The 25,707-nt window shown below is 44.4% G+C and overlaps 2 protein-coding genes across 2 annotated transcripts in view; one reads left to right on the top strand and one right to left on the bottom strand.

Moving 5' to 3' along the window:
* IFT140 (intraflagellar transport 140) overlaps positions 1 to 25,707 on the bottom strand; it is a 92,658-nt gene that overhangs the window by 13,520 nt on the left and 53,431 nt on the right. Inside the window, exon 18 of the mRNA XM_069734405.1 lies at positions 22,628 to 22,830. Coding sequence (XP_069590506.1) covers positions 22,628 to 22,830 — 203 coding nt within the window. The remainder of the gene's footprint in view (positions 1 to 22,627; positions 22,831 to 25,707) is intronic.
* Positions 1,450 to 16,290, top strand: TMEM204 (transmembrane protein 204). Its single transcript, XM_069734404.1, has 3 exons — positions 1,450 to 2,408; positions 10,311 to 10,466; positions 14,837 to 16,290. Exons 1-3 carry the CDS (start codon positions 2,147 to 2,149, stop codon positions 15,079 to 15,081), a joined length of 663 nt encoding a protein of 220 aa, XP_069590505.1. The 5' UTR covers positions 1,450 to 2,146; the 3' UTR covers positions 15,082 to 16,290.

Below are 25,707 nucleotides of genomic sequence, written 5' to 3'. Positions count from 1 at the left end.
TGGCCATTATATATGTTATGTATACTGCATTTTTCCCCTGTAGGTTCGCTCTCTAATTTTCAGTTGTCTCTGACCTAGTGGGTAAAGACTGACTGCTATGATGTTTCCCATACACAGCACACACAGACATGAGATTCCTGCTCTCCTGTCTCTATGTGGCACATGTTCAGAAGCAGCAGTCACATGGGGGACATTATACAGATGTACTAAGCAGTGTAGCTGTGAATCTAGCTCCAGGCGAGTTAAAACACTTACTAGAAAGCTGCGTCCTGTACGTGTCTCTGCTTCTCTTTCACTCACTCTCCCTCTATACACTTTAATAGGGAACTGTAATCTAATTGCTCAGTGAGCTGCCAGTCCAAATTATCTTCTTTTATGAGTAAACGAAAAGTTCAGGAGGCAGTCGGAAAGCGGAGAGAAGTGTCTCATAAGTGGAGAAAGAAGCATATTTCTCAGATAAGATATATGTTAAAAGTTTCTTATATTGGCTTCTACTATTGACTTATGGAAAGTTTGTTAAAATGAAGGTGACCGTATTTATTAATCCAGTAAAAAACTCCACAAATCATACAGATAATAAAGAACTTCTGAATTATCAGATGCCAGATTAAAGGAATTTAAATGTATTTGAATTAAAAGTTTCAACATATTTCAATGTTAAAAAAAAAAAAAAATCTGAAAAGGAATAAAAAACCTTTATTAAAGTAAGGGGTGACGTATATTTTCCCTTTCCTGTATGCTTTATCCGTCCTTGGATTTTATATTTGTGGGAATTTTGAGCTCTCCTTAGCATCCTCTTTTGATCTTCTTCCGAACTGCTAAAAATGCTTCAAATCTCTTCCGTCATCTCTCAAGTTCAAACAGTTTTTGGGAAGTTTTTACAGTTTTTCTCATATGCCAAAAAAAAAATAATCAGACCATACGTGGAGACATCGGTCATGAGAATCTACCCTTATACTACCGATTTTCTTGCAAATATGCGACGTGTAAACAAATACTTACCCTGCTTTCCAAAACTCCTGAATGGCAACATTTGCCTTGTTATTCTTTGTTGTCCCCAGCTTTCCTACAAATAGGAGAGGATTACTCAGGAAACCAAATTCACTGGTGGATATTTGTATTACTTAAATCCAAAATGCTGAATTACGGCGAGGGGCGGATCTGGGGCTCCAGTCTTTTTAGAAGGGGTGGACTGAACATTTGACAGTAATGCTTTCCTTATGACTTGGAGGGGAGGACCGAGCAGTTCTGTCCTGTCTTGTAAGAGGAGGAATAATATACAGAGTCGGAGGGAAGGTATTGGAGGTTTGGACGGGGAAATCTGCCTTCCAGGAAATGCATCCTGCTTGAGGTTCTTTGCAGAATATCTATGTACACCCAACACTTGACCAAAACCCTCCAATGAGAAAGAAAAGGGGGTGGGAAACCGCAACAAAAAAAACAACCATTTCCTCTGCTCTGAGAGAGACAGTTAGGGAACAAATTAACAAAATCCCATGCCAAAAATATATATGTATCCGTAAAACAAAAACTTCCTATTGGCTGCTGCCTCGCCGTCCCCGCTCTGTGTGTGGTTTGCATCGCTCGCACACACGCTACTGAGCTCTCACTGGGCGAGCATCCTCCAGCAGCTGCCAGGAGAAACTTTCTGCTCCTAAAATTCACTTTCCCCCTTATAATCCATGGAAGGTTTTCTATTCCCCTTTAAAATGGAAACTCTACTTTTTAAGTGACTGCTACTTGACGCCCACTTTGGCTGTAAGCGGACAGAGAGGGGCCACATCTGGAACACATCTGTCTACTTGGAGCGTGGGAAGAGCAGAGTCTGATTTCCACCATTCGTGGGGGCCCTTTGCTCGGTGGGGTCCAGCCGGGAATGCTGTTGCATCTCCGACTTCAGGAGGTGGGGGTTGCCTTGCAGGAGTGTGGATAGATTGGAGACAGAAACAACTTCTTGGGATTTTCTTTTCTTCTTTTGCCTCACATCTCCCTTTCATGGGACTACCAAGCCGGCCTGCCTGGCTTGGCCATTTCTGGGAGGCTTTCATCTCTCAAAATGAGTGGAGATGTCCTCTAGCTGCTCCTGACCCTGTGCGGTTCAGCAGGGCTCGTCCTGTTTAAGAGGAGGTCTGGTGGCAACAAGGCCATGGGCATGCAAAAACTAGTGGCCGCGGCTGTGGCGGTAGCATTGGTGTCGCTCATCCTCAACAATGTGGCTGCATTTACTCCAAACTGGGTCTACCAAACCATGGAGGAAGGGCGCAAGCGCAGCGTTGGCCTCTGGAAGATGTGTTTGGCTGGTAGAGGAGTAAGCACCAGATCAGGACCAGGAGATGAAAGGGTGTGCCAGTCTATTGGATGGGGGTCTGAGCCATCCGGCTTACAGGAGTCCCGGAACACGGTCAAGTGTAAGTATCTTACCCCATCCGACCACAGGTCAATGGCTAATACTTGTCATGGTGCATGTGATGGAGATGTCGAAATTAGGAAGACAATGTTTTGCCCTTTAGTGGCCAGTGTGTGATGTTGGAAGTCGTTCAGATTGATTGCAAATGTTTACGGTCAGTTTTTCACTCTCTGATTTCTGCAATCCCATAAGGACGTTTGTAGGATTGTAGTGTAGTAAATTTATGGCCAGAAGCACAGAACTTCGGTCATGATAACGGCACTGAATGGATATGATCGGCTGGCATGGTCACCCTCACGTTGAGCTGCCAACTTCCCTTCTAGTTGACTGTAAAAACAATTTTTGCAGACTTGTCCTTTTTGCAGAGGACTATGTCCCATGTTCTACTAACATATGGCTTCATGGAATACAATGAAAAGGATCCCGTATATCTGACCAGTATGGTCCCAACAGGTCCGTCTTACCGAGCCATAGGCATCGCATTCTCCCCTCGGCATGGCTCCCATGGCAAACTATGAATCATAGGAGTACAGCGGTACCCCCACTTTATGGAGGGGTGCCCAGTATTTATCTCCTTGCCATTTGGGATGCCGTGTCTTCCCTAGGAGTATTGTTTCCAGGCAAGGCTACCTTATGAAGAACATAAGCCCATAGTATGTCAACGGCATGTTCATGGGCTCCAAGAGGTCTCCATGCCAGTGCAGAAAAAGAGCTGAAATCAGGTTGCCCCCATTGTGTTATTCATACTAGGGGGATATAAATGGGTGGCAATCTACAGTTAGATTCTGGGAATCTGGCCCCGAATATTCTGATGATAGTATGAAGCAACAAAAAACAAAACACTACATCCCTTAACGTGTGTGTGATCCGATGCTGGAAATGATGTTGTTTTCTGCCAGACACGTTTTGACGTGTTCATGAACGTATACTAGGGGTCCGGCGCCTGTGCAGAGAGCGGTTACATAGAGCAGCTCTCGCTGTGGACGACCTGTCCTGCATCACAGGGGCACCCGCTGATCTGAATGGGCACAGTGTAATGCTTTGTTTCCCCAGTGGAGGCGCTGCAGGGAAATTAGACACTTACTGCCAGGTTTCCATTGCAGCTCAGCCCCACTGAAGCAAATGCAGCTGCCTAGCAATACCGTGCACAACCAATGGTCAGAGGGGGCGCTGTTTCTAAAAGAAAGAAGCCATGATTTTCCAATCCTGAACAGTCCCTTTAAATATAACTTTTTAATATATTAGAGTGTTTTAATAAAGGGTCCTGAAGGAAATCACTACAGAAAAAAAGCTAAGGATATAAAAGAATGAAGGCTTTGTATATGTCTGGTTCCCTATTCTGTGTGATATGGATTAGGATATTAACCCCTTACACAAGTAAAAAGGAGACCGGGCGGTGATGTTAGGCAGATCTCGCCGGCATGGAAATGGTTACACAGAAATTGCACAGCAAGCATTAGGTCACTGGTAATAAAACATTCATCATTCACTTTCCTTCCCCCTCCGCTGCTCCCCGAAAGGTCAAATACCACATGTAGGAAGTGTATAACCATGCCGCCATCGCTCCAAGCCAGATCCACCATTATAACCAGTGTGATCACCACCATGGCATTACTAAGTCTGCGGAATCTAGTGGTGACCCCCATAACACCACAGAAATAACTCATTTGGCAACGCTAGAGAGAGGGGGCCCCAGAGCTAAACGTTATCCTGTTCTTAGAAAAGCCCTGGCCTCAGCAACTGCCCTTGTGAGACTACAAGTCCCAGTATACCCTGACCGGCTACAGCTGGAGCGCCGGAGGGGTCTGACCCCTGGAGTAGACCGACAATATTAAATCAGGGAGGTGGGGGGCATTTTATTATTTACCAGGGATCAGTAATGTAATGTATGTACACAGTGACTGCACCAGCAGAATAGTGAGTGCAGCTCTGGAGTATAATAAAGGATGTAACTCAGGATCAGTACAGGATCAGTAATGTAATGTATGTACACAGTGATTGCACCAGCAGAATAGTGAGCACAGCTCTGGAGTATAATACAGGATGTAACTCAGGATCAGTAATGTAATGTATGTACACAGTGACTGCACCAGCAGAATAGTGAGTGCAGCTCTGGGGTATAATACAGGATGTAACTCAGGATCAGTAATGTAATGTATGTACACAGTGACTGCACCAGCAGAATAGTGAGTGCAGCTCTGGAGTATAATACAGGATGTAACTCAGGATCAGTACAGGATCAGTAATGTAATGTATGTACACAGTGACTGCACCAGCAGAATAGTGAGTGCAGCTCTGGAGTGTAATACAGGATGTAACTCAGGATCAGTACAGGATCAGTAATGTAATGTATGTACACAGTGATTGCACCAGCAAAATAGTGAGTGCAGCTCTGGAGTATAATACAGGATGTAACTCAGGATCAGTAATGTAATGTATGTACACAGTGACTGCACCAGCAGAATAGTGAGTGCAGCTCTGGGGTATAATACAGGATGTAACTCAGGATCAGTAATGTAATGTATGTACACAGTGACTGCACCAGCAGAATAGTGAGTGCAGCTCTGGAGTATAATACAGGATGTAACTCAGGATCAGTACAGGATCAGTAATGTAATGTATGTACACAGTGACTGCACCAGCAGAATAGTGAGTGCAGCTCTGGAGTGTAATACAGGATGTAACTCAGGATCAGTACAGGATCAGTAATGTAATGTATGTACACAGTGATTGCACCAGCAAAATAGTGAGTGCAGCTCTGGAGTATAATACAGGATGTAACTCAGGATCAGTAATGTAATGTATGTACACAGTGACTGCACCAGCAGAATAGTGAGTGCAGCTCTGGGGTATAATACAGGATGTAACTCAGGATCAGTAATGTAATGTATGTACACAGTGACTGCACCAGCAGAATAGTGAGTGCAGCTCTGGAGTATAATACAGGATGTAACTCAGGATCAGTACAGGATCAGTAATGTAATGTATGTACACAGTGACTGCACCAGCAGAATAGTGAGTGCAGCTCTGGAGTATAATAAAGGATGTAACTCAGGATCAGTACAGGATCAGTAATGTAATGTATGTACACAGTGATTGCACCAGCAAAATAGTGAGTGCAGCTCTGGAGTATAATACAGGATGTAACTCAGGATCAGTAATGTAATGTATGTACACAGTGACTGCACCAGCAGAATAGTGAGTGCAGCTCTGGGGTATAATACAGGATGTAACTCAGGATCAGTAATGTAATGTATGTACACAGTGACTGCACCAGCAGAATAGTGAGTGCAGCTCTGGAGTATAATACAGGATGTAACTCAGGATCAGTACAGGATCAGTAATGTAATGTATGTACACAGTGACTGCACCAGCAGAATAGTGAGTGCAGCTCTGGAGTGTAATACAGGATGTAACTCAGGATCAGTACAGGATCAGTAATGTAATGTATGTACACAGTGATTGCACCAGCAAAATAGTGAGTGCAGCTCTGGAGTATAATACAGGATGTAACTCAGGATCAGTAATGTAATGTATGTACACAGTGACTGCACCAGCAGAATAGTGAGTGCAGCTCTGGAGTATAATACAGGATGTAACTCAGGATCAGTAATGTAATGTATGTATACAGTGACTGCACCAGCAGAATAGTGAGTGCAGCTCTGGAGTATAATACAGGATGTAACTCAGGATCAGTAATGTAATGTATGTACACAGTGACTGCACCAGCAGAATAGTGAGTGCAGCTCTGGGGTATAATACAGGATGTAACTCAGGATCAGTAATGTAATGTATGTACACAGTGACTGCACCAGCAGAATAGTGAGTACAGCTCTGGGGTATAATACAGGATGTAACTCAGGATCAGTAATGTAATGTATGTACACAGTGATTGCACCAGCAAAATAGTGAGCACAGCTCTGGAGTATAATACAGGATGTAACTCAGGATCAGTAATGTAATGTATGTACACAGTGACTGCACCAGCAGAATAGTGAGTGCAGCTCTGGAGTATAATACAGGATGTAACTCAGGATCAGTAATGTAATGTATGTATACAGTGACTGCACCAGCAGAATAGTGAGTGCAGCTCTGGAGTATAATACAGGATGTAACTCAGGATCAGTAATGTATGTACACAGTGACTGCACCAGCAGAATAGTGAGTGCAGCTCTGGAGTATAATACAGGATGTAACTCAGGATCAGTAATGTAATGTATGTACACAGTGACTGCACCAGCAGAATAGTGAGTACAGCTCTGGGGTATAATACAGGATGTAACTCAGGATCAGTAATGTAATGTATGTACACAGGGACTGCACCAGCAGAATAGTGAGTGCAGCTCTGGAGTATAATACAGGATGTGACTCACGATCAGTAATGTAATGTATGTACACAGTGACTGCACCAGCAGAATAGTGAGTGCAGCTCTGGAGTATAATACAGGATGTAACTCAGGATCAGTAATGTAATGTATGTACACAGTGACTGCACCAGCAGAATAGTGAGTACAGCTCTGGGGTATAATACAGAATGTAACTCAGGATCAGTAATGTAATGTATGTACACAGTGACTGCACCAGCAGAATAGTGAGTGCAGCTCTGGAGTATAATACAGGATGTAACTCAGGATCAGTAATGTAAAGTATGTACACAGTGACTGCACCAGCAGAATAGTGAGCACAGCTCTGGAGTATAATACAGGATGTAACTCAGGATCAGTAATGTAATGTATGAACTCCTCGTGTTCTCTCCCTCTACTAACCTACCTTTGCCTGACATTGCCATCTCCGTGTGCGGTTCCACCATTACTCCAAAGCAACATGCCCGCTGCCTTGGGGTCATCCTTGATTCTGACCTTTCATTCACCCCCCACATCCGATCACTGGCTCGCTCTTCTTACCTGCATCTCAAAAACATTTCTAGAATTCACCCTTTTCTTACTTTCGACTCTGCAAAAACTCTGACTGTTTCACTTATTCATTCTCGTCTGGACTATTGTAACTCTCTACTAATCGGTCTCCCTCTTGCAAAACTCTCCCCGCTCCAATCTGTCCTGAATGCTGCAGCCAGGATCATATTCCTCACCAACCGTTACACCGATGCCTCTACCCTGTGCCAGTCATTACACTGGTTACCCATCCACTCCAGAATCCAGTACAAAACTACTACCCTCATCCACAAAGCACTCCATGGCTCAGCACCACCCTACATCTCCTCCCTGGTATCAGTCTACCACCCTACCCGTGCCCTCTGCTCCGCTAATGACCTCAGGTTAGCATCCTCAATAATCAGAACCTCCCACTCCCGTCTCCAAGACTTTACACGTGCTGCGCCGATTCTTTGGAATTCACTACCTAGGTTACTACGATTAATCCCCAATCCCCACAGTTTTAAGCGTACCCTAAAAACTCATTTGTTCAGACTGGCCTACCGCCTCAATGCATTAACCTAACGATCTCTGTGTGGCCTATTTATAAAAAAAAAAAAAGGTTCCTCGCATCATGTTCTCGTACACTTTATGCAGTATTAGCCCTCTGTGTCTGTACTGCTACATACTGAGGCAGTTATCTGGTTCATGCAGCTTTACATGAACACCTGAGCCTTACACTATGGCCGGTCCGAATAACTAAAGCAATTGTTACCATCCACCTCTCGTGTCTCCCCTTTTCCTCATAGTTTGTAAGCTTGCGAGCAGCAGGGCCCTCACTCCTCCTGGTATCTGTTTTGAACTATATTTCTGTTATGCTGTAATGTCTATTGTCTGTACAATTCCCGTCTATAATTTGTAAAGCGCTGCGGAATATGTTGGCGCTATATAAATAAAAATTATTATTATTATTATAATACAGTGACTGCACCAGCAGAATAGTGAGTGCAGCTCTGGAGTATAATACAGGATGTAACTCAGGATCAGTAATGTATGTACACAGTGACTGCACCAGCAGAATAGTGAGTGCAGCTCTGGAGTATAATACAGGAGGTAACTCAGGATCAGTACTGTAATGTATGTACACAGGGACTGCACCAGCAGAATAGTGAGTGCAGCTCTGGGGTATAATACAGGATGTAACTCACGATCAGTAATGTAATGTATGTACACAGTGACTGCACCAGCAGAATAGTGAGTGCAGCTCTGGGGTATAACACAGGATGTAACTCAGGATCAGTAATGTAATGTATGTACACAGTGACTGCACCAGCAGAATAGTGAGTGCAGCTCTGGGGTATAATACAGGATGTAACTCAGGATCAGTAATGTAATGTATGTACACAGTGACTGCACCAGCAGAATAGTGAGTGCAGCTCTGGAGTATAATACAGGATGTAACTCAGGATCAGTAATGTAATGTATGTACACAGTGACTGCACCAGCAGAATAGTGAGTGCAGCTCTGGAGTATAATACAGGATGTAACTCAGGATCAGTAATGTAATGTATGTACACAGTGACTGCACCAGCAGAATAGTGAGTGCAGCTCTGGAGTATAATACAGGATGTAACTCAGGATCAGTATTTAAAGAAGTTATTTTATCAGGTCAAAACTGGCAGTTTTTGTCTTATTCTTGCTGTTTCCCTCAGTATTCTGTTTTTTTTTTCTGTTATGTTAAATCTCCCATAGGGCCCACATATGGACCTTTTTACTAAGTCGAAATTTTTATGGTCTATATGAAGGGTGTAAGTAAAGTAATGTAAAGTACCATACATAGTGACTCCCCCAGCAGAATAGTGAGTGCAGCTCTGGGCCGTAATACAACAGTAACACAGGATAAGTAACGCTGGACAGGATATCCAGAACCACATGTGCAGGATACAGAACAGCATGTGCAATTCGCACACAAACTATACAGTGTAATGTATGGCGTTCCTTATCTAGATACGGAAGACTTTCATAGAAGTTACCATAGCAGAATACCATAACATCAATACACAGCAGTAGAGCGAAGACATGAACAGCCTTACAAAGGGGCGATGAACAATCCCTGGCACCCCCTGCAGTATTCACCATACCATGCCTCTATATGTGTGATGTCACTTCTATAATAACTGGAAACTGCTAGACATGGAGCAGGAAGGAACTTTGATTTTTTTTTTTTGTTTTTTTTTTAGGAAAAATTTTCTTATAAATAACATTTCCTAATAAAAACTTATGCAAAATGTTAAGTTTGCAAAAACTCTGTTTCAGTACTAGTACATGCATGTGACTGCTGTATATACCAGCATGATCGTTGAAGGCAGTGATTTGCTGCAGTGATTGTACGGCATGTAAACTAAGTGAGGCATGTGCAACTGTAGCATCGGTGCTGGAGTGGTGGTGAATGGAGAAAGCAATCCATTTACCTCCTGTTCTCAAGCGAGGTCCAGTCCCAAAAGGTGAGAGCCGCATCTATCAGGCATTTATAACATGTCCAATCGATAAGTCATAAAATCCAAGATGGGGATATGTCTTTAAATGAAATAATTTGTTATGCCTGCTTGCCACCACTAGGGGGAGCATACTGCATACAAGTCTATTCAGTTCAATGGGGCTTGTGTGACTGATTATGCAGTGAGCTCCCCCTAGTGGTGACCACAAGCATCCAGGATATTTTTAATGACTGTGGCAAAGGATTTGAAGCTCTGTAATTGGAAACAGAGATCCCAAACATATAAAAAAATATGACTGAATGTTATTAGGTTGTAATTCCCGATTCACAATGTGTTTACTTTGTGGGTTGGAGTATCCCTTTAAATAGTAAGTCGGTGACATCTTACCACTGATACTATTTTAGTTCTTCTGTCCCTGAAATGTCTCTTTGTAGAAAGATCATTTTTTTTTCAGGCTAAATTAAGAAATGTGCGATGTGTAAACATAACATGGGTGTAGTGCGATGATGTTTCCTGTCCTTCCTCCCTTTGCAGTGCAGTTTGACATGATGCGGGCATGCAATCTGATTGCTACCGTCGCCCTGACCGCCGGCCAGCTCATTTTCCTTATGGGTCTGGTGGAGCTGCCCATTATTACACAGGATTCTCAGTGGTGGGAAGAAGCCATCGCCGCGGTTTTTCAGCTTGCAAGTAAGTATGGCAGGTGAAAAAAAATGACTTGTATGATGACAAGCTGCACATAGAGTAGATCCAACCACTGGTAGATGAAGATTTAACCATCTGAAAGAAAGGCGAGGGCCATAGCAAGAATAGGCAACGCGCAAACGCTGCAGGGGATGAAAAACGTGGAGATTCAGAGTCATTCCTGCAAAGCTTCATGGGAAAAAAAAATGCAAATGAGCTCTCATTCAGAAGAAAACTGTCTCTCTAGGGCCACCTATAAGTACAGGGACCTGAAAAGTATTCACACCCAGTGAACGTGTCCACATATCTTCACAAACATATCCCCTTAGAGAGCGGGCCAATTTCTACAATTTTGACCACTGTCACTTTGTGAGGTTATAGCTCTGGAACGCTTCAACATATCCAACTGATTCTGAGACTGTTTTTTTTCGGGACATATTGTACTTCATGTTAGTGGAAAAATTCCTTCGATATGACTTGTGTCTATTTAAGAAAAAAAAATTGGAAATTTGGCAAAAATTTTAAAAATTTTGCAATTTTCAAACTTTTAAATTTTTGTGCCCTTAAATAAGAGACTCGCGTCACACAAAATAGTTACTAAATAACATTTACCACGTCCACTTTGCATCAGCACAATTTTGGAAACATTTTTTTTTGTTAGGACGTTATGGGTTAAGTGTTGACCAGCGATTTCTCATTTCCAATAAAATTTACAAAATCATTTTTGTTTGTTTGGGCGCATGGCAGGGCTCAGAAGCGAGGGAGCATTGTTTGACTTTTTGAATACAAAATTGGCTGTAATCGATGGCGGGCACCATGTCGCGCTTGGAACCCCCACAATTCTAACGTTAACCCTAACACAGCCCTAACTCTAACCCCAACCCTAACCACAACCCTAACCCCAACACAACCTTAGCCCTAGCTCTAACTCCAACGCACCCGCAACTCTAATCCCAACCCTAACCCCCACACACCCCTAACTCTAATCCCAACCCTAACCCTAGCTCTAACCCCAACCGAAAGGAATCGAAAAAATAAAAGTATTTATTTTTACCTAACTAAGGGGGTGCCAAAGGGGGTGGTGGGGGTTTGATTTACTATTTTTTTTATTTTGATCACTGTGATAGGGTCTATCACAGTGATCAAAATGAACCAATAGGAAAAAAATCTCCCATTGTTGGCCAGGTACCGGCTGGTAGATCTCAGCGGGCACACTGTCCCTTCCATTTTCTACCAGGAAGATGATGCGGAGGGCCGGGGAACTGAGCAGAAGGGTCCGGGGATGGCAGTGGTACTGGGAGGGGGGCTCAAGAGACCGAATTTCTCTCTCCTCTGGTATGCAAAAATCATATCAGATGAGAGAGAAATTAAATGAAAATCTGACTTTTTTCTTTTGCGATCGCCGTTATCACCGAATAATGGCAATCTTTAGACTGGGGACCATAAAAAAATGACCTGAATCATAGTGGTGACATCACTGAAGCTGCGCTCCCTCACTGCCTGAACTCATAAGAACTCTTGAGCGTGGGAAAATCAGCTGGCATTTTCCCACCCTCAAGAGTTCATCTGAGTTCATGCTGTGAGGGGGCGCAGCTTCAGTGATGTCACCGCTAGTCACTGAAGCTCCGCTCCCAGCATTTCATTAATTTCCCAGTAGTTTACAACCGGGCCGGTCGCATTAGCACCGCTCCTGTTTGTAAACGTTATATACCCCAGATATGGATTACGGCGTGGCACTGACTGAACGCTGGACAGGTATGGCTATATTGTTGGTTTTTTATTTTACATTTTTTACAAGAGATTGAGGGCTTCACATGGATTACCAGTAACAATAAAATGGTAAAAACTGTGGTTATTATTTTATTCCATTAAAAGACTTTCTGGCTGTTTTTTTTTTAACCCTTTACAAACTTTAGGATTAGTAATGGATAGCTGTCTTATTGACACCTCTCCATTACTAAGCCGACTTAAGGTCACCTTACAATACAAAGGTGACATTAACCCCTTATTACCCCATATGCCACCACTACAGGGCAGTGGGAAGAGAGAGGCTAAGTGCCAGAATTGGCGCTTCTTACAGATGTGCCTTTTCTGGGGTGGCTGGGGGCAGATGTTTTTTTTTTTTTTTTGGGGGGGGGGCAATAACCATGGTCCCTTTCTAGGCTATTAATATCTGTCCTCATTCACTGGCTTTCCCTCTCTGGAGAAGAAAATTGCGCGGGAGCCCTCGGCAGTTTTTTCTTTGAATACATTCTTTTATTAAATGCATACAGGTCCCAAATTTCACACACACACACACACACACACACACACACACACACACACGCACGCACACACACACCTAACATTATTAGTGACTGACATCTATAGATCTAACTGTTCTGCAATGGTTTACTGTATGTAAACCGTCTGAACCCGTTCTTAGTGCACATACAATCAAGCATATTTTACAGTCTGCTTTTTGGACGCGATTTCTGTCCCGACCACGGGTCACCCAAACCAACAAATTTTTTGTTGGAGGAGTCTGGAGACCCCGAAGTTGGACAGAGAATGGCGGCTCGAACACGGACCGTAAAATATAGCCATGTGAATGCATCCTAGGGGGAGATCACACAGCCGTGGAATGGTAATCTTAGTCGAAACTCTCCCCAGCACAGTCGGCCATATGATTGTCGTACTTCACTTCCGAGCACATAGCTTTCATATAACTCAAACACATGTGGGATATAGTTGGCATATGAACGACAATTATCACCTATAGGTGATTGGAACCGATGTCGGTCAGGCATATGCTCTGTAGACCCATAGACTTCAGAGAAGTGTGTTTGCATTATAATGGGGGACATGGAACTCCTGTTTTCGTGATCATCAGGGTCCCAGTGATGAATCCCCCCGAGATCATACATTTTTCCGTGATCCTGGAAGCAGATGATAAATCTTGCTGGTGAGACAAGTGCACCCTTTTAATTACCCATCATTGCTCTTGATGAGGAACAGACATGATGGTTATTTTTTGGGCTGAATTTAGCCTATGCCTTATTTGTTTGCTTCTCTTACTGTGCAGTGTTCACATTTCTGAGCATTGTGGCATTAAAGGGGGTTTCTACAAAAAAAACAAAGCAAGAACTAGATGTTCCACCAAAATGCCATGACACAAAGCGATGAACACCTGCAGGGCTAGCAGCTTATACCATCAAGCCTTCCATGAGGTCACTATGGCCGGCTGTGGGACTACCCCTTTAAGCCGCTTCCTAAACCGTATTCCTCTTCCATAGCCCCCCTTCTAATTTGTCATGTCCCAAAGCTTTCAAGGTCCAGTTTGCATAACAGGTAGTAACAGGCATTTCCTCCTCCTGCGCGGGGACATCCTGGCGCCCGTCAGTCTCTGTCCCTTCGCCCAATGTTCGGAGCAGACGGCAGCACAAAAAAAGGAAGCCAGGGGCAGGCTAAATATAGTGGCAGCGGGGAGTGTGCATGCGCTGTGTGCCAGGGGAGACAAAATAACAACACGCTCAGCTTCCTTCCCATACAGGACAGGCAGAGGGTCTGAAAGCTGCCGAGCCGCATTACTACCGCTGCTGCCGATATCTCCTGCCAGGACTGCACTTACTACCAGTGACTGCAGAGGAAAGAAAGAGTCCATACTAGTCACATACTAACGTATAAGCATTAAAGGAACATGCGCCGATCTGCAGAATCCCCATTTAGGAGAGAGCACTTCTTTGGCAGCTTCCGCCGTCTCCCCCATTCATTCTCCACCAGAGGCGGGTTAGATGCCACCAAAACCCCATCCTGGTTCCAAAAGTCAAACCCACATCTATTATACCTCTAGGGCATATGGCTAAGGTTGGAATATCCCTTTAATAAGGAGCTGCATGTAGAAAAATAAAAATAAATTTGGATAGAAAATTTTAGAAATAGAAAATGTTGTCCCCTTTTTTGGAAGGGTCTTGTAATATTAAGTGATCCGGGGTATTGATTCAATTCCTCTACAGCGCCACCAGTAGGGAAATTAATCATTGCATCCAGTGGCACAACTTGAAGCTTGTGGGCCCCAAATGCAAAATCTCCAAAAAGGGGTCCCTACTGTCACAGGTCTTCATATGGAGTAAAGGGTCCTTTTGGATCCCCCTAAGCTCCATTACTGAGGTGCAATTGCAACCCCTGCATTTAATATAGTTAGGCCCTGAATACACCATGTCCATTACCATGTAATGCACTGATCCCGGGTAAGAGACAGTCCTTATAGCACGGGATAACAAATCTGATCTGGGACCCCCTTTATTAACTTGCTTGATCTCAGAACTCATATTTTTCAAGTGGGGCATTACCTTTTAAATCTCTCACTAATATAATGTTATTGTGTTCTTTTACAGGCTTTGTTCTAGTCATAGGCTTGGTGACCTTCTACCGCATTGGCCCCCACACGACGCTCTCCTGGTCCTGCTACCTGGATATTGGTGCTTGCCTACTGGCAACTTTGGCAGCTGCTATTCTGATTTGGAATATCCTACACCGGCGGGAGGACTGCATGGCCCCCCGGGTCATTGTCATCAGCCGCACACTAACGGACCGCTTCCGCAGGGGTCTGGACAACGATTATGTGGAATCTCCCTGCTGATGATAGTAAAGAGAGATGAACGGCAAGAACAAGGTGAAAATTCATAAGCAATCGATGCATACCTATCACACCATCTATTTACATGCAGACAGGTCTGTAGCATGGAGACAATGCGGAGAACCCATCGCCATGCCTAGGCTGTACAGCTCTGTATCTTTCTTACCGATGGACCACTCACCATGTGTAGGGAGACAATATGGAAACCCACCAATATGCCTAGGCTGTACAGGTTTACACCTTTCCTACAGATAGACGACTCACCATGTGTAGGGAGACAATATGGAAACCCACCAATATGCCTAGGCTGTACAGGTTTATACCTTTCCTACAGATGGACGACTCACCATGTGTAAGGAGACAATATGGAGAACCCACCACCATGCCTAGGATGTACAGGTTTATACCTTTCCTACAGATGGACGACTCACCATGTGTAGGGAGACAATAGGGAGAACCCACCAACATGCCTAGGCTGTACAGGTTTATACCTTTCCTACAGATGGACGACTCACCATGTGTAAGGAGACAATATGGAGAACCCACCGCCATGCCTAGGCTGTACAGGTTTATACCTTTCCTACAGATGGACGACTCACCATGTGTAGGGAGACAATAGGGAGAACCCACCACCATGCCTAGGATGTACAGGTTTATACCTTTCCTATAGATGGACGACACACCATGTGTAAGGAGAAAATATGGAGAACCCACCGCCATGCCTAGGCTGTACAGGTTTATACCTTTCCTACAGATGGACGACTCACCATGTGTAAGGAGACAATATGGAGAACCCACCACCATGCCTAGGCTGTACAGATTTATACCTTTCCTACAGATGGACGACTCACCATGTGTAACGAGACAATATGGAGAACCCACTGGCATGCCTATGCTGCGCATTATGCAACAAGGTGGTGATGACCTTGTATCTATCATGTGTCAGACCTTTCACAAAATCTCAATCCTTCCCATAAATTTTTTTTTTAAAGAAAATAAATGCATTACAGGAGCTTGTTGTCCATTTATGAAACTAGTGGACAATGGACGACTGAACCGAAGATCGTTCTGCATAATATGCATTGGGGGACTTGGTAATGAGCAGAGAAGATATTACAATTGTATACCCTATTAATGTATGAACATACCCAACAGCAGAATATATAGATTAATGTTTTGTTATTTATCACCATTTTGCGTTATATATATATATAAGAAAAAAAAATTGTTTGCCTTGATTTTTTTTGCATGCCTTTATGCAATCCATGCAGGCACAGAAGATATCGCTAGCAGATCAATACAATCAATTTTTTATATTAAAATCACTGCACGAGACTTGGATACTGATGATCTAGCTTTAAAGTGGTATTCCCATCTCCAAGATCCTATCCCAATATATAGTAGGTGTAATAATAATAATACTAGCAAATACCTCCAATCAAAAATATAGTATAGTTCTTCTGATTCACTATGTCGTTTACCATGTACAGGGCATTGCAGTATCTACCACTCATACAGGGACAGTTAGGTGTTAGTGGTCATAATGATGGATACCTAAGCTACTGCAATGCCCTGCACATGGGGTAAGCAACGTAGAAATGTAGCATAGTTCTCCTGATTCACTAACTTGAGGTATTTGCTAATATTATTACTACATATTGGAATAGAATGTTGGAGATTGGAATACGCCTTTAACCACAATTTCCATTTTCACGCTTCTGCTTTTTCTTACCCTTCTTCCAAGACTCATAACTTCTTTTTCCATTGACATAGCCAGGAGGGCTTATTTTTTATGGGTCAAGTTGTAGTTCTGAAGGACATCGTTGGCTTTACCATATGTTGGGCTGGTGAAGCGGACGTCCTTTCATTCATACTAATCTTGTTTCATGCATTTGGATTTACTTGGAATTCAGTATAGGACAGAAGTAATGACTGCAGATGGCCGCTATTAGGCAGTAGCGTGGGGAGCCCCGGTGCTCAGAGGGGGCCCACCCGGAGCTACGCTACTGCAACTGTATTGGCAAGCACAGCGCGTCGATACAGTTACCTTCTGCGGCAGGGCAGGGAGAATCGATCTCCCTGCTCTGCCGCCCGCTATGGGGCACCTGAGCAGGCCGGGGGGGGCCTGGTGCCAGTAGTGGGCCCCTCCGCCCGTCACCGCACTTATGAGGGAAGGAGCGCTGCGCTCCTTCTCCCATCATCCCCCTGTCAGCGTCTGGCGTCACCGGCGCTGACAGTGGGCGCGATGACGTCACCACCCGGCGCCCGCTGTCAGAAGATGAGCGGGAGGTCGGAGCACCGCTGGAACAAGGAGGAAGAGAGGTGAGTATTTATTTATTGTTTTTTTATGTGGCTGCCTTAAACTTCAGGATCTGCTTGTAGGGGGGCTGCCTTATACTTCAGGATCTGCCTATAGGAGGGCTGCCTTATACTTCAGGATCTGCCTATAGGAGGGCTGCCTTATACTTCAGGATCTGCCTATAGGAGGGCTGCCTTATACTTCAGGATCTGCCTATAGGGGGGCTGCTTTATACTTCAGGATCTGCCTATAGGAGGGCTGCCTTATACTTCAGGATCTGCCTATAGGGGGGCTGCTTTATACTTCAGGATCTGCCTATAGGAGGGCTGCCTTATACTTCAGGATCTGCCTATAGGGGGGCTGCTTTATACTTCAGGATCTGCCTATAGGAGGGCTGCCTTATACTGCAGGATCTGCCTATAGGAGGGCTGCCTTATACTTCAGGATCTGCCTATAGGGGGGCTGCTTTATACTTCAGGATCTGCCTATAGGAGGGCTGCCTTATACTGCAGGACCTGCCTATAGGGGGGCTGCCTTATACTTCAGGATCTGCCTATAGGGGGGCTGCTTTATACTTCAGGATCTGCCTATAGGGGGGCTGCTTTATACTTCAGGATCTGCCTATAGGAGGGCTGCCTTATACTTCAGGATCTGCCTATAGGAGGGCTGCCTTATACTTCAGGATCTGCCTATAGGAGGGCTGCCTTATACTTCAGGATCTGCCTATAGGGGGGCTGCTTTATACTTCAGGATCTGCCTATAGGAGGGCTGCCTTATACTTCAGGATCTGCCTATAGGGGGGCTGCTTTATACTTCAGGATCTGCCTATAGGAGGGCTGCCTTATACTGCAGGATCTGCCTATAGGGGGGCTGCCTTATACTTCAGGATCTGCCTATAGGGGGGCTGCTTTATACTTCAGGATCTGCCTATAGGAGGGCTGCCTTATACTGCAGGATCTGCATATAGGGGGGCTGCCTTATACTTCAGGATCTGCCTATAGGGGGGCTGCCTTATACTTCAGGATCTGCCTGTAGGGGGGCTGCCTTATACTTCAGGATCTGCCTATAGGGGTGCTGCCTTATACTTCTGGATCTGCCTATAGGGGGGGGCTGCTTTATACTTCAGGATCTGCCTATAGGAGGGCTGCCTTATACTGCAGGATCTGCCTATAGGGGGGGCTGCCTTATACTTCAGGACCTGCCTATAGGGGTGCTGCCTTATACTTCAGGATCTGCCTATAGGGGGGCTGCTTGATACTTCAGGATCTGCCTATAGGGGGACTGATTTATACTTCAGGATCTGCCTATAGGGGGACTGCCTTATATTTCAGGATCGGCCTATGGGGGACTTACTTATACTTCAGGATCTGCCTATAGGAGGGCTGACTTATACTTCAGGATCTGCCTATAAGGGGGCTGCTTTATACTTCAGGATCTGCCTATAGGTGGACTGCCTTATATTTCAGGATCGGCCTATAGGGGGACTGCCTTATACTTCAGGATCTGCCTATAGGGGTGCTGCCTTATACTTCAGGATCTGATTATAGGGGTGCTGCATTATACTTCAGGATATGCCTATAGGGGGGCTGCTTTATACTTCAGAATCTGCCTATGGGGGCTTACTTATACTTTAGGATCTGTCTGTTATATTTCAGAATCTGCCTATGGGGGTACTGCCTTTTACTACAGGATCTGCCGATGGGGTGCTGCCTTTTACTAGAGTCTGTCTATGGGGGGATGCCTTATACTACAGGGTCTGCCTATGGTGTGCTACGTTATACTACAGGGTCTGCCTATGGGGTACGGTCTTATACTACAGGGTCTACCTATGGGGTGCTGCGTTATACTACAGGGTCTGCCTATGGGGTGCTGTCTTATACTACAGGGTCTACCTATGGGGTGCTCTCTTATACTACAGGGTCTGCCTATCGGGGTGCTGTCTTGTGCTATACAGTCTGCCTATGGGTACTGCCTTGTGCTATAGAGTAGGCCTATGGGGAGTGCATTATACTATATGGAGTCCTATGGGGTGTGCATTATACTATATGGAGTCCTATGGGGAGTGCATTATACTATATGGAGTCCTATGGGGAGTGCATTATACTATATGGAGACCCATGGGGAGTGCATTATACTATATGGAGTCCTATGGGGAGTGCATTATACTATATGGAGACCTATGGGGAGTGCATTATACTATATTTAGGATGATCTGGTGCATTATACTATATGGAGGCCATCTAGTGGGACATCATACAGTGTTGGAGACATCAAACAGTTTGAGGGCTACTAAGGGGTCAGTATACTGTGTGGATGGTACTATACAGTGAGGGGGCATTATACTGTATAGGGGAGCTGTACAGGGGGGTAGACTCGGGACATTATTAAATGTAAAGTGGGCACTTCTTGTTATAGGGGATCTCAGGTTACTGTGACTATCAAAGGGGCACACAAGGCAATATTACTTTCTAGGGAGCAAAATGTGGGCACTGTTTTCTAGGACACTTGCACCCGGCATTACTATATTCAAGAGGATTGCTTTAGAATTTAGAAGGCACAGAGAACCGCACAGCAGGTGCAGTAATAGGGACACATACGGCAGCAGCGGCTCAGTATTGGGGTATCAGGTGCAGTAATAGGGACACATACGGCAGCAGCGGCTCAGTATTGGGGTATCAGGGGCAGTAATAGGGACACATACGGCAGCAGCGGCTCAGTATTGGAATATCAGGTGCGGTAATAGGGACACATACGGCAGCAGCGGCTCAGTATTGGGGTATCAGGGGCAGTAATAGGGTCACATACAGCAGCAGAGGCTCAGTATTGGGTATCAGGTGCAGTAATAGGGACACATATGGCAGCAGCGGCTCAGTATTGGGGTATCAGGGGCAGTAATAGGGTCACATACGGCAGCAGCGGCTCAGTATTGGAATATCAGGGGCAGTAATAGGGTCACATACGGCAGCAGCAGCTCAGTATTGGGGTATCAGGTGCAGTAATAGGGTCACATACGGCAGCAGCGGCTCAGTATTGGGGTATCAGGGGCAGTAATAGGGACACATACGGCAGCAGCGGCTCAGTATTGGGGTATCAGGGGCAGTAATAGGGTCACATACGGCAGCAGCGGCTCAGTATTGGGGTATCAGCAGTATGAGGAGTTTGTGCAGGTTAGGAATAGATGATGATGGAATATAAGAAGTGAAAAGTGTCTTTGTTGTATTCTCTGCAGACGAGTCGTGGCTGGAAGAAGTTGTCATGTCGGTCTGGGCCAGATGGAAAAGATGGGAATAGTGACGACTCCATCAGAAAGGACGTCAGCGGTTAGTCATTATCTGTAACTGTGCTGTGATCTGTTATATGTTTTGTAGGGATGTTATCTACCACTGACCATATGGCGGTAATATCCATGTTGGTCGTTATATAGAGATTATCTTCAGTAACAGCGCGGTCATCTGCTGAGGTTCTCCTCCACTATTAGGGCGAATTGTAATGAGGGTTGCCTGGTTAGTGGCCCACTCAGAAGCTTCGCCCCCCTGAACCAAAACCCTAGCTACACCTCTGCTATTAGGTTATGCTTTATATTCCGAGACATTGACCGTGACATTTAAGTAGTAGTGATGAGCGAACATGCTGGGATAATGCGTTATCTGAGCATGCTCCTGTGCTAAGCGAGTGTCTTTGGCGTGCCCAAAAAATATGTTCGAATACCATAGCTGCAACACATGCAGTCCAGCCGCGGGGACTCCAACATATTTTTCTAGAACGCCAAATACACCCGGTTAGCACCCGAGCATGCTCAGATAACACCTTATCCCAGCACGTTCGCTCATCACTATAAAGTAGCCAAACAGCAGCGATCGGAGCCGGCATAGGAGCCTTGGATGCGTGCACCAGGAGCTTTCCAACAACCCGGCAACAGCTGGGTATCTAGAATGAAGAAAAGACACGGAACTGAAGCACATGGATCCACGCTACGTTCACACCCGCACTCCTCATCACCTCCGGATCCCCCACACAAGGCAATGCGACTTCCCTCTCGCCTCATCACTTACTGAGCACTTCCTAAGTGGTGTGAAAATGTCTCTAATAAAGAAACATCTTGCACTTGCACATCGTGCGCTTCCTCCTGAAGTCCCAGCTTTAGTTCATTTTCTTCGTGAAGTGTCAGTCTCCTGAACAATCACCGTCCTCGGAGAAGAGGGATCAAGGCCATTTCCCTTTAAATGGTGGCATCCTCCTCATATTAGAGACATCCTTGTTATCATAACCTGTGCACTTTTCTGGGAGTAAATGCTAACTTCTTAGTGACCAGAAAGGATATATTAAAGGGGCACATTAATGGCACAACAGTAATATATACCACCAATGTATGATCTGTGGTGTCTGACCTGTGTGACTCCACAATTTCTATCAAATCACTGAGTCACTTGTTTTCCAGTCTGGTTTCCAGAATGAGCTCCCTGATGGATTACCAGTAGCCTCATTCTGTAGCCAGCAATAGAGAAAACACTGAGGTTATAGAAAAGAAACGGTACGGAATTATTAATAAAACTCAATGGTAACTATTTTTAGCCAAAAAAAATACACATATTTAATTAAAAAAAAAAGCCACTTCATTTTGCTAGATGAAGAAAGGGGAGGCGACTTGGATTTTTAGGTCTTTTTTTAAATTATTTTTATTTTAAATGATTTTTCCATACCCTTTGCTATTTTAAATCACTTTTTCTTTACTTTTCAATCTATCATTTAGTCACTCTCGGATGATCTCCTATGAATTATTAAGTGATGGCGTATTGCTAGGGTACGCCATCACTACATGACTGGTACGGTACGGGTATGACCTCTGAGACCCCCATCAATCCTGAGAATAAACTGTCTTTAAAGCTGATTTAACAATTGCATCCCCTTCCAAAAGTTTCTTCGGCCTCACGGCTGTGCAAGAGGTTGCAGCCAGCCCACCTCACTATAAAGGGACGGGCTGCAAAGAAGATGGCCGCAGCGTGGCTTTGAAGGACAAATACAGCAGAGAGGACACAGATCTACTAAAGTGCTGTGCAGTTTATTCCCAGGAATGGTGGAGGTCCAAGAAATCAGAAAAATTCCAGGTGACAGGAGTGGGATTGGAAAAATGATCTGTGCACTAAAATGATGATCTTGTAAGGAAACACAATTGTCTAGTGTTAGCTGCCCATCTAGACCTATGATAAAAGTATATGGTAGAAGCAGGTATAAATGCACAGGTCGCCCTACCTCTTTATGAGCTTGATGGATTTGAAGGCTTCATCCATGTCTCCTACAGTGAGGTAGAAGCTGAAGTTCAGCAAGGCGTCCCGAGTTGCCTTCTCACAGTCTTCTAGGCCAATGAAGTCTCGCAGCGGCTTCTTGGCCACCATATGGGGGATGGGTGATGTGTCCTCATCTGTGCCTTCAGATTTCCCTTCATCCTCACCAGGCTGTGAATGTTCAAAGCAATAAAGTCACACCTCTATATACAATGGATAACACAGGATCCACCATTCACAATAGGTGATATCACAGCTCACCTCCTCCTCCTGTACAATGACTGATAACACCTCTATATACAGTAGATAACACAGGATCTACAATTCACAATAGGTGATGTTACAGCTCACCTCCTCCTCCTGTACAATGACTGATAACACCTCTATATACAGTAGATAACACAGGATCCACCATTCAGAATAGGTGATGTCACAACTCACTTCCTCCTCCTGTACAATGACTGATAACACCTCTATATACAATGGATAACACAGGATCCACCATTCACAATAGGTGATGTCACAGCTCACCTCCTCCTCCTGTACAATGACTGATAACACCTCTATATACAATAGATAACACAGGATCCACCATTCACAATAGGTGGTATCACAGCTCACCTCCTCCTCCTGTACAATGACTGATAACACCTCTATATACAGTAGATAACACAGGATCTGCAATTCACAATAGGTGATGTCACAGCTCACCTCCTCCTCCTCCTGTATAATGACTGATAACACCTCTATATAGAGTAGATAATACAGGATCAACCATTCACAATAGGTGATGTCACAGCTCACCTCCTCCTGTACAATGACTGATAACACCTCTATATACAGTAGATAATACAGGATCCACCATTCACAATAGGTGACGTCACAGCTCACCTTCTCCTCCTGTACAATGACTGATAACCCCCCTATATACAGTAGATAACACAGGATCCACCATTCACAGCAGGTGATGTCACAGCTCACATCCTCCTCCTCCTGTACAATGACTGATGACCCTCTATATACAGGAGATAACACAGGATCCACCATTCACAATAGGTGATATCACAGCTCACCTACTCCTCATGTACAATGACTGATGACACCTCTATATACAGGAGATAACACAGGATCCACCATTCACAATAGTTGATATCACAGCTCACCTCCTCCTGTACAATGACTGATAACTCAGAATCCACCATTCACAACAGATAATTGTCAAAGCTCACCCCCTCTCTGAATTCACAATTACCTGTGCCCAGATCAAAGCATGAGCAGAACATATTTTTTTTTTTAAGTCAATTGCTGCTAATCTCTATGTGGACTGGGAAGAGAACAGGACGTATTAGTGTAATATTTGGCCTAGTGTCCTGAGAAAAAATTGAAAGATTTCATATTTTTTTCATATGGATTATGACAGAAAAATTTTGAAAACTTATAACAAAAATAAAACAAAAAATGGATTTAAAACAATAGGTTATTTTCCTAATAGACACATTATTTAAAGCAAAGCCCCAGACGGATATATGGTGAAATGGGAAACCTAATGTCTATATAGATTACCGTACTCATTATAAGCTACCAGTGATCCATCACCTGTAACATGGGGAACTCTACTATATTAGTCACACACAGGAAACAACATACAGTGACTGGCAAAAGTATTCACTCCCTGTGATTTTTACCTGTTTTGCTACATTACAACCTGTATTTAAATATTTTTTGGGAATCCCATTTGTGCGCGATGCATCAGAACTAAATAGTCTAAGTAAGTGAAGTGAGAAAAATATAGGCATAAATACAATTTATGGCATCAAATAAGTAAAAATTGGCATGTGCATATGTAGTCACTCCTTTTTCTATAAAGCCCCTAAAAAATTTCTGGTGCAAGCGATTCCTTTTATAAGTCTCATGCTTAGTGACAGGGCCGCGCTTAGTAACCCGATGTTTACCCTGGTTACCATTGTAAAAGTGAAAAAAAAACAAAAAAAAACACTACATACTTACATTCCTGTCACGTTCCCCAGCGTCAGCTTCCCTGCACTGTGTCAGCACCGGCCGGCCGTAAAGCAGAGCACAGCAGTGACGTCACCGCTCAGCTTTCCGGCCGGCGCTTACACAGTGCAGGGAAGCTGACGCTGGGGAACGTGACAGGAATGTAAGTATGTAGTTTTTTTTTTACTTTTACAATGGTAACTAGGGTAAACATCGGGTTACTAAGTGCGGCCCTGAGCTTAGTAACCCGATGTTTACCCTGGTTACCCGGGGACTTCGACATCGTTGGTCGCTGGAGAGCTGTCTGTGTGACAGCTCTCCAGCGACCACACAGCGACGCTGCAGCGATCGGCATCGTTGTCTATATCGCTGCAGCGTCGCTAAATGTGTCGGTACCTTAAGTGTCACACGCGGGTCACTATATACACGTTACCTTTACTGAAAAGCCACAGAGGCTGCCACATTATTAACAAGAGGCCCCACTAAGCAAACACCACCATAAAGACCCAGGAGATCTACAAAACACGAAAAATGCCTAGGGAGGTGAGGGTGTCGATACTTTTGCAAGCCACTGTAAAAGAAAATCTACACAATAAGTTATAGATTTCAGGACACTTCAAAAAAGTAAAACATTACACGTGTGGTACAAGCCAAACCAAGAAAAAAAATAGATAAAAAACAACCATGTCCTGGGGACATTGGTATACTTACAACAGGCTGATAAGCACAGCCTCTCCGGAATAACAACTGATGGCAAATGGCAAAGAAAACACAGACACAAATTAAATAGAACATGCAAAGCAAAAAAATCACATAGAAGGTATAACCAAAAACAAGAAAAAGCAAACGGACGTGTCGACAAAGTGGCCGTGCGAATCTGGCTACAAGCCGACATAAGATCTGTGTCCTGATGCTACAGCGCAGCGCACCATCTTGACGGTAAACGTGGTCGTGCAGTAATCGGCAAGTGACCACGACACGCAAGGGATGAGAAATCCATCAGATTGGTATATTACGGTCATTTGGCAGGTAGCACATTCTTTGGCAGCTTCC

The sequence above is a fragment of the Ranitomeya imitator genome, chromosome 7 (genome assembly GCF_032444005.1).
Source record: "Ranitomeya imitator isolate aRanImi1 chromosome 7, aRanImi1.pri, whole genome shotgun sequence".
Classification (NCBI taxonomy): domain Eukaryota; kingdom Metazoa; phylum Chordata; class Amphibia; order Anura; family Dendrobatidae; genus Ranitomeya; species Ranitomeya imitator.
This window is presented reverse-complemented; position numbering and strand designations above follow the sequence as displayed.

Excerpts from the sequence above, each read along its gene's own strand:
- TMEM204 (XM_069734404.1), top strand. The coding sequence starts at position 2,147 with ATGGGCATGCAAAAACTAGTGGCCGCGGCTGTGGCGGTAGCATTGGTG. Across the intron at positions 2,409-10,310 it reads GTCCCGGAACACGGTCAAGT|TGCAGTTTGACATGATGCGG; the intron begins GTAAGTATCTTA and ends CTCCCTTTGCAG. Across the intron at positions 10,467-14,836 it reads CGCGGTTTTTCAGCTTGCAA|GCTTTGTTCTAGTCATAGGC; the intron begins GTAAGTATGGCA and ends GTTCTTTTACAG.